The sequence below is a fragment of the Equus przewalskii genome, chromosome 18 (genome assembly GCF_037783145.1).
Source record: "Equus przewalskii isolate Varuska chromosome 18, EquPr2, whole genome shotgun sequence".
Lineage (NCBI taxonomy): Eukaryota > Metazoa > Chordata > Mammalia > Perissodactyla > Equidae > Equus > Equus przewalskii.
The window spans coordinates 37,689,449-37,703,213 of NC_091848.1; the positions used below are offsets into that span (position 1 = coordinate 37,689,449).

General features: G+C 47.9%; 1 protein-coding gene across 30 annotated transcripts in view; it reads left to right on the forward strand.

Moving 5' to 3' along the window:
• MYLK (myosin light chain kinase) overlaps nucleotides 1–13,765 on the forward strand; it is a 258,792-nt gene that overhangs the window by 242,289 nt on the left and 2,738 nt on the right. For 19 of the 30 annotated variants that reach the window (XM_070583722.1, XM_070583729.1, XM_070583730.1 and 16 more), the window contains 4 exons: nucleotides 1,529–1,681; nucleotides 4,266–4,389; nucleotides 10,405–10,534; nucleotides 12,053–12,184. In XM_070583722.1, coding sequence (XP_070439823.1) covers nucleotides 1,529–1,681; nucleotides 4,266–4,389; nucleotides 10,405–10,534; nucleotides 12,053–12,184 — 539 coding nt within the window. Of the gene's footprint in view, nucleotides 1–1,528; nucleotides 1,682–4,265; nucleotides 4,390–10,027; nucleotides 10,251–10,404; nucleotides 10,535–12,052; nucleotides 12,185–13,765 lie in introns of those variants that run through there. The other 11 variants (XM_070583726.1, XM_008514697.2, XM_070583741.1 and 8 more) reach the window with 5 other exon arrangements.

Below are 13,765 nucleotides of genomic sequence, written 5' to 3' on the forward strand. Positions count from 1 at the left end.
ATTATTAAGAATTTCAAGGTGACAGCAGCAGAGCATTAAACCAACAGCGGGGCCTTCTCGGGGCGGGGCTCTGTGCAGCTGTGCAGGCCTCACACCCACAGGGCCGGCCCCAGGTCAGGGTGAGCGGTGGGGCGGAGGGTTGGTGTGAAAGGAGGTGCACAGAGGTGAGAGGGGAGGCCGGTGAGCCATATATCTGTTCTATTTGGCTTTGAGATACTTTACCTTCGGAATTTTATTTCGCTTGTGCTGTTGGTAAACGAGTCATTCCTGGGATCACAGGCTGGTGAGGGAGTCGGGGGAACTGCGTACAGAAGGACTGTGTGATATCTGTGGTCATGCACCGGGCTCCTTACTGTGGACCAGGCCTCGTGCCCGGTGCTTTGCACTACAATTTACTTCATCTTCATAGAAATATTCGTGTAAAGTAGCAGGTGAGATACAGGCACTCGAGACAGATGCCGGGGTTCAAATCTCACTGACTGTGAATCCTTGGACAAGTTACTTAACCCCACTCTGCACCTCAGTTTCCTCATCTGTTAAACAAAGTAATGAGTTGCCTGTATTATAGGGTGGTGTTAAGATTGAGTGCGTTCTTCCGTCTTCAGCTCTTTGCCCAGGGCCAGGCACACAGTTAATGTCTGATAAATGTTCACTGCTGTGATGATGGTGATGGAGAGGGCAAAGGAGGAAGAGGAGAAGTAGAATAAGTAGAAGCAGAAGAGACAGTGACCTCTCTGTAGTTAAGTGGCAGGTTCTCCATTTTACAGAGGAGGAAACCATGATGGAGAGATTAGGGAAATTGTCCAAGGGCACCCAGCAAATGACCTGTGCTCTTTCCTCTGCCGTGGTACCTCCTGGGGAAGCTTTCTGGTTTGGCCTAAATGCCTCAGGCTCAGTGAACTCAAGTGTAGATGGATCACCAATCCCATGTTGCCGATTCAAAGTCTGCCATGCAGCTACACCTTTGCTCAGCATCCTGAGTGTGCTGGGCCCTCTTGTGGGTGCTGAAGGGTATGAGGATGAGAGGTGGAAGGGGGCCGGCAGATGGGTGCAGTGCTGAGTGCTGAGGGCTGTGCCGTGTGACCAGTCCATGGCGAGCGGGGCAGGAGCACTGGGAGGAAGGAAGGGACACCTCTACGCAGGACCTTAGAGAGGGTTCTGTGGGATGAAGTTCTAGCCTGGGCTGTGGGGAAGAATAGAAGAGTGGGGGCACCTGCTGAATATTGTGTGGAAGTCAGAAACTGAAGTAAATTCCTCTGCCTCAGCCTCACAGGCAGGTGGTGTCAGGAGGCAGGTGACACCCAAGAGTACAGTGAGCACTGAGAAGAGGCTGAGCCACAAAAGCCTGGGGAGCCACACCCTCTCTTCTTTCCGTGGTGGGAGGAGAACAGGCGAGAGGGCGTTTCAGGGTGCAGGGCTTTGTCAGCCTTCACCTTTGACCCCAGTTAGCACTCACTCGGGGGGATCTTCCCACCCTCCGCTGCCTACCAACCCCCCATTCACCCGCTCTCCTGCTCTTATCTCCCAGGGTCAGTGGACTTTCCCCCTTCATGGGTGACAACGATAACGAAACCTTAGCCAACGTTACCTCAGCCACCTGGGACTTTGACGACGAGGCCTTTGATGAGATCTCCGATGATGCCAAGGATTTTATCAGCAATTTGCTGAAGAAAGATATGAAGTAATGAGTTGAGATTTCAGTCTTTTCAGCTTCCCCACTCCCTGGACGGGTGTCCGGAAGCAGGGATTTCTTTTGCCTGACGTGGGTCCCTCCTCACCTGAGGAGGGGAGGGTGGGCATTGGGAGTTGGGGGGCTGGGAAAGGGTCTTCCTAGGCCCCTGCTCCCTGATGTCAGATACTCTACTCATCTTTAGAAGCACAGAAGCCTCACTTGAAAAGCAACGCTTGACCGAGTTGCAGGGCGGGCGGCAGCTTGTTGTATGTGAATAATGTGAATAATGACAGCCCCTTTTATCTTCCTATGAAGTCCGGCTGAAACCTCAGCCCCTCTTTAGGGGTTGCACGGGAAGTATCCTATTTGTGGGTCCTGATCACATTCCCAGTCTATTCTGGCTTGGTGTTTCTTTCATATCTAAATTATTTAAGAACTGCCTGCCTGAACATGGCCAGGCACCCTCTACCACTGGCCAAAGTCAGGCTGTGATCCCGAAGCACTGGGCTCAGCCCTCTCCCAGCTCCGTCTCTGTCCCCGCAGTAACAGTGCATTGAGGTTCCCCTCCTCTGCCTGCTGGAGCTTCCTGGTCAGTGGATGAATATATAAAACAGTGATGAACAGTGGGAGGCCGGTGTGTTCAGGCACAGAGATGGCCAAAGGCTGTGAGGAAGGGTCAGACACACAAGTCGCTCAGTATGTCAGTGAAAGCGGAGTGGAGGTGGGAGTTGTAGAGGAGACTGAGCAGAGGAGGTGAAGGTGGAGGGGGCCGTGGTGGCGACTAGACAGAATTCATTGGTGAGGACTCTCCTGATGAGAGGAGCCAGCGAAACGAAAGCAAAGGTGAGGGGGCTATGTGTGTGTAGGGAGAGCTGGCCTGCCCCAGGGGAAGGAAGTAGTGGGAGTGTCAGGTGAGAACATAGTGGGGGTGTCAGGTGAGAGCAGCTGGCCTATTGGACTCCTGACCCACTCTGTAAACAGGTGGCCAGATGGGGCAGGACGTGGCTCCAGGAGCCCGATGGAGTTGTATTTGGCAATGGGGAGCAGTTATAAGCTTTACTCTGGAAAGGGTATGTTGAAATATGTGGTGCGCCAGGTGATGAGAAGGGGAGGAGCAGCCTGACTCCATGGGTGAGGGGGAGGCTGTGCATTCGCCAGGTGACCTTGTGGCCTAGATTCTGCCCTGTCTGGCTGGCCCCCAGACACCCCTGAGGCTGACGGTCATCTTGCTCACCCACGAGAGGAGTCCTGTTTGGGATAGGAGAGCGCAGTTGCTGAAAGAGCAATGCTGGAGGGTCTCTTAGAATGATTCTGTCTGATTTTCTGGGCACCTACCCTCCTCTCAGTCCTTTTTAGCCATCTCAGGGCCAAACTCCTCCAGAGGCTTCCACGCTCTTTGTCACGGAGGTCTTTTTAGCATTTTGCTGTCACAGTCTTTGTATCAGAAGGAGGCGTAACCCAAGGAGAATCTGGATGTTGTGGGGGTCTAGATTCCCTTCCATGAGGGATTCCTACTCCAAGGGTGCCTCGGGGACATGCACGCCTCCTTCCTAATAACTCTGGTCCGAGCGCAGCTTTTGTCAACCAAGCTTCATTCCCTGAAGACTTGGGAAATAAGATATTGTGTATATACCCTATTTTGACCTTGAATTAATTCAGTAATGAACTGTGTTGGCCCCTCTGTGCTCATAAAATGAACTCACCAAAGAACTAATTTCAAATAGATCAAGACACTAGATTCCCATAAACTCTTTAAACTCAACATCTCTTCAACCAGAAGTCTCCATCTATCAGCACTTGTTAAAATGTTTTTCTATTATAAAATCAACACATGCAAATTGTAGAAAATTTGAATATAAGAAAATTAAAATAATCCACAATCCCTTTATCTAAAGATCACTACAGTTTGGTGTACTTAGCAAATTTATACTCAGTTTTCTACACATGTTCACATTTGGCTCTTTGGGCTTTATTAGTCCTATTACAAGTAAAGCGATGGCCCTAAAATATTTCTAGATTCCCAGAGCTTTCAGAAAGATTAAATGAGTTTCACTGCAGTTCTAAGGTAGTATGTAGGACATACCTCTGGGTTCTAACAGGAGAAACCTGATAGTCAGCCACACCATAAGACATGAGAGTTCAGTGGTCCTTGGAGATTTGGGCCTAATGTTTCACTCTAGCCTCCACTAGACAAGGAGGCAGAAGGATTAGGCCTCCACAATGCCAACCCCAATCCCCATGTGACCAGCAGAATGACTCCACCCTGGAATATGGTGCCAGCCATTCCCAGAAATGTCTGTCCAGCGCTTAACCTTCCTAGACCCCAAGGGCAGGTCATGAGACTCCACTTGCTTACTTGGTGGTTAGGTCTTCTTAACACTCACCTGTTCTGGGTCCAGTCAGTGTAACCCAGACCAAGAGAGGGAAAAGGCCAGGAACACGGTGATCCTGATCATGGTGGATGGACTGGGAGCAGAGAGGCCTCAGCTCAGCCCTGTGTGACTGGGGACAGGTGACCTCCCATTTCTGATTTGACCAGCAGTCTCTGAGGTCCCCTCCTGCTCAGAAATCCTCTGATCTCTGCCTCCATCAGAAACCGCCTGGACTGCACCCAGTGCCTTCAGCATCCATGGCTAATGAAAGACACCAAGAACATGGAGGCCAAGAAGCTCTCCAAGGACCGGATGAAGAAATACATGGCAAGAAGGAAATGGCAGGTAATGAGGGGGTCACTTTGGACTGGGATGTTGGCCCTCATATTTGCTTTATTTAAGCCACCCTCATTCCCAGCTTGCCCTGGCCTCACTCCAAAAACATTTAAATTTGTTTCTGAAATAGTCTGGGAACAAGACTGACATTTGATGTCTTCATGACCAGGGATGAGCACTGTCACCTTTAGGACTATTTGGCAACCCTGGAGAACGCGATCTCCTTAAAGGTGGTGTGATGGTCTTACATTTCTTTATGATGAAGGAGGAAGGCACATGATCCTACAAAGAGAGACACGGGCCCCACCCTCTAGGGAGATTGTATGTTACTAGCTACGTGTCCTTGGGCAAGTGACTTAACCTTGCTGTGCCTTCGTTTTCTGTACAGTGGGGATAATCGTGGTACGGCTGTCACAGCAGTGTTGTGGGAATTATATGAGATAACCTTCACCAGGCCGTTAGCACATTGCCTGGTACATAGTAAATGTTTAAAAGAAAAATGACACCAGTAGCTAATATGCATGGAGGGCTGGCTGTGTGTCAGGGAGCGTTCAACGCACTTTATATGCATTAAGTCTTTTAATCCTAGGAGGCAGGCACTATTGTTATCCCCACTTTTCAGACAAACTGAGGCAGAGAAAGGCTAGGAAAGTCACCCAGGGTCATGTAGCCAGTAAGTGGGAAAGCCAGGATTCAAACCCAGAGCCTGGCTCCAGAGCACACGTCTTAACAAGGACACAAAATTGCCTCTGATTGTCAGCGGATGGATAAAACAATCACTCCAAATCATAGGGAAATGTATCATCTATTTTATTATTCTTATTATCACTCTTAGTATATAAAATTCCTGAGCTACCGGAGGGTCCGTGGTTTCCATACTCAAGAATGTATAGTGTGATGGGGAACTGAAGCCAATAGACATAAAAGGACATAACGCAGAGCAAGAATGATAAACTGTCTGTATGGCTCTCATACCCATATATGTGAGTGTGGACAGGAGAATGGAGCCAGGCACACCAGAGTGGGCTGTGGTGGTGAGGAAATGCTGCCAGGGCGGGAGTTTGGTCATGAAAATGGGCTGGAACGCTGAGAAGAGGGGAGAACAGCCCGGATGAAGGAAAAGGCACAGAGGTGGGGGCCACACCTCACCCTGCTTTTGCTGGCCTGACAGGAAAACCTTTTAGCTGGGCTGTCAGGGGACCTGGAGCATTTACACCTTGGCTACATGGCAGAGAAGAAGGAAATTGCTGGTTTAGGGACAACGTTGGTAATTTGCCACACTGGGTGGCTAAAGCGCCGTTCCCTCAAAAAGTACAACTGCACACAAAGGTTGAGAGAGGAGCAGAGGTGAACGAGGGGCTTCGGTGTGTGGGTATAAGGGACCACCATCCCCTGCACCCCTCTGCCTGGAACCCCCACAGCGGGAGTCAGTTCTTGGTTAGCCCCTGTGTGAAGGTTTGGGTGGATTGTTCTCCCCCGAGTGCCAGGTGAGTTGGAACACCTGTGCCACTTACCCTTCCCTCCAGTGCCATTAGGATCCAGTGAGATCAGAGTTATGCATTCTTTAAAAAACCCAAAACCAAAGGGGTCCATAAAATCGAATGTGGGCGTTATTAATGATCCTGTGGCCAGTAGATCTCAAAGAAATAGTGGTATTTCTGGGAAAATAGCTGGTATGGGGGTGGGGCGGTCCTCAGAGCAGCGAGTCTCACTGGGTTTCACTTGGATGAGGCTGTGGGATCAGGGGCAGCCTTATGGCTTGGGCTCTCTGGGAGCAACGACACATCTGCTGGTGAACCGAAGCCAGGAAGAGCCTAAACCCAGGGGACAGGCGCAGAGAGAGATAAGGAAGTGAGAGAGGAAACAAATGGAATTTTTCAGTCAGGGAACCATAATTTGTGCTGATGTTTTAATCACGTAAGATTTTTTTTCTTGCTATTTATGGTGTTATTAGCCATAAGGTTTTCTGGAAGTGCAAGGGGAAAGAAAAGGGTAGAGTTCAGAGAGGAAACCTTAATTTCATATTTTAATGTAAGTAACAGCATTTGGAAATGGTTTTTCCACAAAAAACAGTGGTTAGCTTTCACAAAATTACACACTAAAGTAGCCCACAGAATCCCATTTGACGCATAATGTCCCTGAAGCGTAATTTCACTGGTAATTGTTCCGCTGCATCTGACCATCTTGTGTTAGATTTCTTCCCTAGGAAAATGTTTTCCACATTTTTAACTTCAGATACCAGGACCTCAGCACCCCTAGAATAGGGGGTTCCCTCTCAGAGCCGAGGTTCTGTGTGGTGGGGTGGGGGGAGTGGAGTGGAGTAGAACGGGGTGGTCTGTGGTGGAGGGAGAGGGGCAGGGCGGGCACCTGTAGCCCAGAACGCCCCACAGCTGTGCAAGAGACGCTTCCTTGTTATCGTTCTGGTGTGGTTTTCACAAAAGGCCTAGGAGGAAGTAACATGGGAACAAATCCCTACAAGCAAGGCAATGTATAGATGGCTAATCGTATTATTGATCTTAGAATGAAGCTATTCTGAAAGAAGGTAGCGTTTTTATTTATATAAAAGAATCCTAAAAAGACATGGTGGTGACTGGTAGCATTGAGGATGGGTTAATTGAGCAGAATGACAGGGCTTCTGCCTGCAAAACTGGAAGCAAAGGACTAGGAATTGGAGGTCCCGTGGCAGCTGTCTTTATTTTCTGGGAACCACAAAGACTCCAGCAGTATGGACCAAAGGGCCATAGGGGAAGAGAGCTTTTGAGGGCCACACCTCACCCTGGTTTTGCTGGCCTGACAGGAAAACCTTTTAGCTGGGCTGTCAGGGGACCTGGAGCATTTACACCTTGGCTACGTGGCAGAGAAGAAGGAAATCGCTGGTTTAGGGACAATGTTGGTAATTTGCCACACTGGGTGGCTAAAGCGCCGTTCCCTCAAAAAGTACAACTGCACACAAAGGTTGAGAGAGGAGCAGAGGTGAACGAGGGGCTTCGGTGTGTGGGTATAAGGGACCACCATCCCCTGCACCCCTCTGCCGGGAACCCCCAAAGCTCTCTCACTGGATCCTAATGGCACCGGAGGGAAGGGTAAGCTTTTGACGCAACGTAGCACAGAGTATTCTTGGCCATCCCATTTGGATATGCATTTCTCAAGGGAAATTGTAGTCTGGGGCTGTTGGTATATGCATAGGATCTAAGCCGGCTGGCTGGCTCCTGAGTGACCAACTTGCCCTCATTTACCAGGGGCTGTCTCTGTTTTAGCACTGAAAGACCCTCAGTCCTGGGCAAACCGGGCCAGTTAGTCTTCCTTGCTGGCACTCCCAGGGGAGGGAGTCTGTGCTGCATTAAGGAGGCCAGTACAGACACTGCCCACCTAGAACACAGGAACCCAGCCTTGTCAACTGTCCTCAAACAAGAGAAAGCCTTCCTCAAAATAAGAGTGGCAAATAGAGAATTGAAACTTCCTTTCTTGATGCTCCAAAAATTTCCAAAAGTCTTGGTCAGTAAAGCAGCAACCAACTTTCAGCTCAAAGCTGTGAATCTGGAAGACTAGAGTTTACAGATGCCTTTCTTTTCCAGTTCTGACAAATAACTTCCCTACCAATTTTTTTTCCTCAGTTTCCAAAGATTGAATTCCCATGTAGATTATTTTTAAGATTTTCCTTACTGAGCACTTCTTACATTTCTCCCTGTTTTAGAAATTATATGTTGTCTCGCTCCATCTGATAGAAATTTCCCCCCTCTGTGTGGTCTTTTTATGTATTTGCTACCGGCTCTGAAATATTGTAACTTTTTTATTTGCCTTGTTCTGATAACTTCCTGTTTGTCATTCTGTTAATAGAAGAGGAAAGACTTCATTATTCCCCACCAAGCAAACGAAGACAGTCCTGGTCTGTCACAAGCCAGGCGTTTGGAATTAGGGGGCCCATGGGCTCAAAGGGAGTGTTCCCTGCTACACATTCACATGCATGAATCATAGTCTTTCTATTGGAGACTAGAGCTGCAGGAAGATTCAAATATTCTGGTCCAAGGACATGAGGGCCAGAGAAGGGAACTGACTTGCACAAGGTCACACAGTAATCAGATTAGAGAACTAACCTGTCCCTTGTTGGGAATGAACCCTCTGAGTTTAGAGACTCCTGGCACAGGGCGAACGGATCTGTGTTGGAGAAAGGGAGTGGAGAGCTGAGAAGGGCTGAGTCGGAGACTTTGGCTGATTAGGAAGTAGTCCAGTCTGACATCAACTCCATAGGGAGGGCTGCAGGGCTAGCACCACCTCTTACCCATTCCCGAGGTCAGGGTACGCTCCCACGGGAAAGGCTGGATGGCTCCACACTCTAGCTAGCACAACAAATACATCAATGACATCACCAGTAACCACTTCTCCCAGAAGACCGTGCAAGATTGCCAAGTGGTCCCAGTCTGCAGGGGACACAGTGCCTCTGCACACAGTTAAGCTGGTTGGTCATCATCTCTCACCTTCCTGCCCCCCCATCACCTCCACCTGGGGCTTCCTGGGTTCTCTTCAGAGTGACCCAGCTTCACCATGGTGACAGAGGGCTAGAAGCATAAGCACACCACACTGATGTATGTGAGAGGGCAGATGGCCTGAGGACAGAGCAGGAGGGAATGACTGTCCCAAGTGCTTGAAAAGTACTGCAACAAGGATGGCATGTGACATAGCAGAAAAGTGATTATGGTCACAGCCCTAAGTCTCCACTTAAACCACACACACATGCACACACACACACACACACAATTTCCTGTGTGATTCCTTAGCACTCTGAAATTTTTTACTTTCAAAAAAATCTTTTTATTGAAGCATACTCGCTTTCCAGATAGTCCAAAATTGTGAGGCTTTACTGAAATCCTTGAGCGTATGAAGTTAGTTGAGGAGGAAAATGGCTTAGCCGGCACAGTTTGAGGTCCCGTGGCGCTAGCCATGTACCTATGTACAGGCCGTTCCCTCCTCTCTCGGCAGCCAGTCTGTGGTAGCAACATCTGCTCTCTGGATGCACAGCATCTGGATGCCTGAAAAGATGCTTTGGGTGCAGGCGTGGAAAGACTTGGTTAGGCCTCAGTTTCTTACCTTAGTCATTCCATTGACCTTAGAAAAGGGGTGAAAAACTTACTTGAAGGTGAGAAATACAGACACAATTGTATGTTACTACGGATTTCTTGACCTAAGTCCCATGCTTGGTAGAATTTTCACAATGGCCAAGAAAATTTTCATGTCGGGTTCTGGCATCCTTTTCGGCAGAAATTCCGTCCTCTCCTCAGGTGCCTCGTCTCAGAAAAGTGAAGCGTCATTGCTTTTCATTTCTTCGGGTGCTTCTTTTTGGTGTCTGGGTGTCCATGAGAGAAGAACACCCTTCTAGAACTTCACTGTGCGTTCACACACTCGTGCTGAGGCCAGCCAGAGCATTTCCCGAAATCTCTTAAGTATCTGAATCTTTTATAAACAGAACTAAATGAGACCTTGGAGATCATCTGCCCCCTCCCTAAACAGAAAAGGAAACTGAAGCCCGGAGAGGTTAAGCGACTTGCACAAGGTCAAGAAAATGAACTTTTTTTTTTTACATCAGGACCTGTGGGATCTGTAGTAACTATCCTCTTGACCAATTAAAATCCTATCGCTAGCATTGTTTTACGAGAAACAGCCCACTGGGCCCCGTCAGCAATAAGTCTTGGAGCTGTCTCAGCCTGCAGTTGCTTTATATAAACTATCCCTTTTATGGGAGCTGAAGCACACTATGAAAAGGGTTTTTGTCTCATGTTGACCTTGTTTAGTCACATTAACGCACACATCGGTTCCAGGCCCCATTCCATTCTCCGAACATCTTCTGACACGCTGATAGTGCTGAGCAGAGCAAGGTTGGGCTCACTCCTCTTGCAGGACCTCAGCACTCGGGAGGCCCTTGTCTCCGGGACAGCCGCTTCTCCTGGGCTGGGCTGTTCTCCCCGAGCCCCACTGCCCAACTGGAACCAGGGACCCCGCCTGAGTCCAACTCCAGTGTCTCTTTTCCAGAAAACGGGCAATGCTGTGAGAGCCATTGGAAGGCTGTCCTCTATGGCAATGATCTCAGGGCTCAGTGGCAGGAAATCCTCAACAGGGTCACCAACCAGCCCGCTCAATGCAGAAAAACTAGAATCTGAAGGTAAGGAGCTCCAGGAAGATTTTCTCCAACCAGTTGGTGAGAAAGGACGGCTTGGGGGTTGGAGGGGCATTTTGGTGTCTTGAGGGGGAGGGGATTTTTGTTTTTTGTTTTTTTATAATACAACCTAAAGGATAAAATTCAGAGCTACTTTTTGGTTGCCCTGACAACAATCACTAAGTCTAGTCATTACTTGTTAATTGTTTAATCTTAGGTTTAACTATTTGTTTAATCTTAGGTTTAACTATTTGCAGAGGGAAAGTAATCATTTGTCTAATAGGACTAGATGACCTTCACTATTCTTTTCCCTATATTTTACATAAGAATTAGCAAAGGTCTTATTAAAAGCTTCCTTTTTCTGTGCTATTTGTTCCTTCCTTCTGTGATATTTATGATATTCCTTTTTCTTGATATTTTCAAGTGATATTTGTATATTAGGATAGGCAAACATACAATAAAAACCACCTATAGCAGTATACTTTTTAAAAATAGCCATCCATTTTTTTTACTGTGTTTTTCTTTTAAACAAAAATTAACTCATATAGTCCACGTCCGTTTGGCGTTTTTCATGATGCTGAAGCATGCCGTCTGAACTGGGTGGACAGTGACTGGCAGGGCCCCACCTAGAGACCAGTCAGGTTAGTTAACTTGCCCAGTGTCCTTGACAGGCCGCCCCGTCCACCTCCTCCGTGAAGGCCTCGGCCTCTTTCTGCTTCAGATGCAGGCGGGGTCTGGCCCTTATCTTCTTGAGGTGCCTCATCTAGCCAGAGACACCCTTCTGCCTCCCTCTGCCTGGTGCCTTTGATATCCAAGGGTGAGAAGCTGAGTCTAGATCCCTTTTGTGCACAAAGGCAGGGTAATTGGCGAGGCCACTTGCTGGGCTGCTCGGATGTGTTCAGGGACGAAGTCTGCAGCACATGGGCCTGATCCCTCCTGATTCCCTCCTGCCACTGCCCAGATGACCCAGAATAGCCTGAAGGGGAGGAAGAAGACACAGGAGCCCCTGCAAGTTACAGCTCTTCCCTAGACCGATCCCAAACCCTGGTCCGCAGTCATACGAGGTGAAGGCAGTGTAAGTGAGGAGGATAGAACTACTGGCAAATCGAAGATGCCTCTAGGACCTGGCTTCTCCCGAGGAGGGCAGAGGGGGTTCAGAGACCAGGAAGACTGGTCAGGTTCGTCCTTCTGAGATGCCCTCAACTGAATCCTGAAACAGCATGAAATGCAGCCAAAAATCCTTTTTAAAGATTATTTCCTTTTTCAATGTGTCAGCATAAGGGAAGGGGGGGTTCCAAACATTTCCCCAGTTTGGTCACAGTTCTCTCATCTGCCAAAAGCATTTGGCAGCAGGCCAACCTGTCCCCGGGAGAGAGGGCTGCTTATGATTCAGGCCTCTCAACTGCATTATTTGCTAAATGATAGCAACTTAAAAAAAAATTTAAAAAGCCAGCTTTTCTAAACTAGGGAATAGGGGAGAACAAGGAATGAAGAAATGACCACATCCTCTTCCTTGTCTTCTAGAAGATGTCTCCCAGGCTTTCCTTGAGGCTGTTGCTGAGGAAAAGCCCCATGTAAAGCCCTATTTCTCTAAGACCATTCGTGATTTAGAAGTCGTGGAGGGGAGTGCTGCTAGATTTGACTGCAAGATTGAAGGTAAGTTGTGGCTGTTCTTCCCTTTACTAAAAAGTGGTGTGGCTGGCTGATGGGCCCCTACTGTGTGCCCTGGGTGAGGTGTCAGTTCTGGGCAGCCTGGCAATTACAACAGCCAGGCTATGAGGGAAACTGGGTCAGGAGGAGTTGGCTCCCGTCCCCAGGCCCACCCACAGAAGGTTAACACCCTTCAGGGACTAACCTGGGGCACATTTGCTATGTAGGCCCAAGTTAAAAGTGGTTTATCATGGACCTAATTTGGCTATGGCGCATGCTTAATGAAACAAGCTTCTGGGAAGTATGTGAACTGGCCACAGGAAGCTCTCAAAGGAAGGTTGGCACAAAGGGCATCGGATGTGGAGTTGGTGGCTCTGCTGTGCATCAGCGGGCTGTGTGACCTTGGTCAGTGATCTAACTCTTGTGAGCCTCAGACCCTCAGCTGTAATATGATGTCTGGCGCCCTGAGTGGCTCTGGGGATTCTGTGAGACGACATATGTGCAAAGGGGAAACTTTTAAAGTCTTTTAAAGATGTCATGGAGTCAAGGAGAAAGTTGTGGGATTGGTAAATGCTGAAAGCGAGCGTGCTACGTGACTTCACACAGGGAAGTTGGGACCCAGGCATCTGGGCAAAGCCCTCAGTTTGTGTGTCTTCTCCACACTTCTCCTCTGCTGCCAGGAATAATGTGGCTGTAGAATCGTGAGTTGTTGGAGCTCAAGGAACCTTTCGGGATCTTAGCCTAGCACCTGAGAAATTAGGAGAGACAAGACAGGCCTCTTCAAGTCTGTGACTGTCGTGTGCCGACCAAATGGAGGGCTATCGCCCATTTCAGTCTGAGCAAATGAAGCGCAGGAGTTCATGAAGCAGCTTTCCCCAGGCTGCCTAGCACAGGACCGCAGTCAGAACAAATCGTGCCTCCCACTCTGTAAGAGTCTCCAGCAGTATGACTAGATAACGCCTTTTAGGAAAAGTAACCCAAAGTTAGGAATGAAAAAAGAATTTTCCTCGTGCGTCATTATATTATCAAAATGCCTTGCAAATGCCTACCATAATCTTTCTCTTTTTTCATTCAATTAAAAAAAAAAAGTGGATGTGCTGCCTTTGCTAGTGTGGAAGTGCTCCGCTTGGGGATTCTGCTGAAGGCTCTGGGCCACTGCTTGTCACTCTCTCCATCACCATTGTCTTTGGGTCTTCTGAAGTTCTTTCCTTTTTCCTTTTTTTATTTTTTAAAAATTATTATAACATACTGATTATCATCTTTGTGGTTGCTTTTCTCTTTGGGATTATTTCCTTGGAATTTGCGTAACGTCAACTAGAGTCCTGAAGAGAAACTAAAGCATATGGATGCTGTTTTGATAAAAACAAATTTCTACCAAAAAAGAATGTTAGGATTCTTAAGTTCTTCTTTGTAAATTTTTATTCTGGTTGGGGCTACAATTGTTTTCCTGTAAAAATACTTTTCCAAAATTTAAGAACAAGTCAATTGGAATTATTATATATTTTAAATGTATATTTCCCATATATTTTTAATGCTGAATTTTGCAGAAACATGAGACTAATCAATGTAGTGAATTTCCAGTTATCT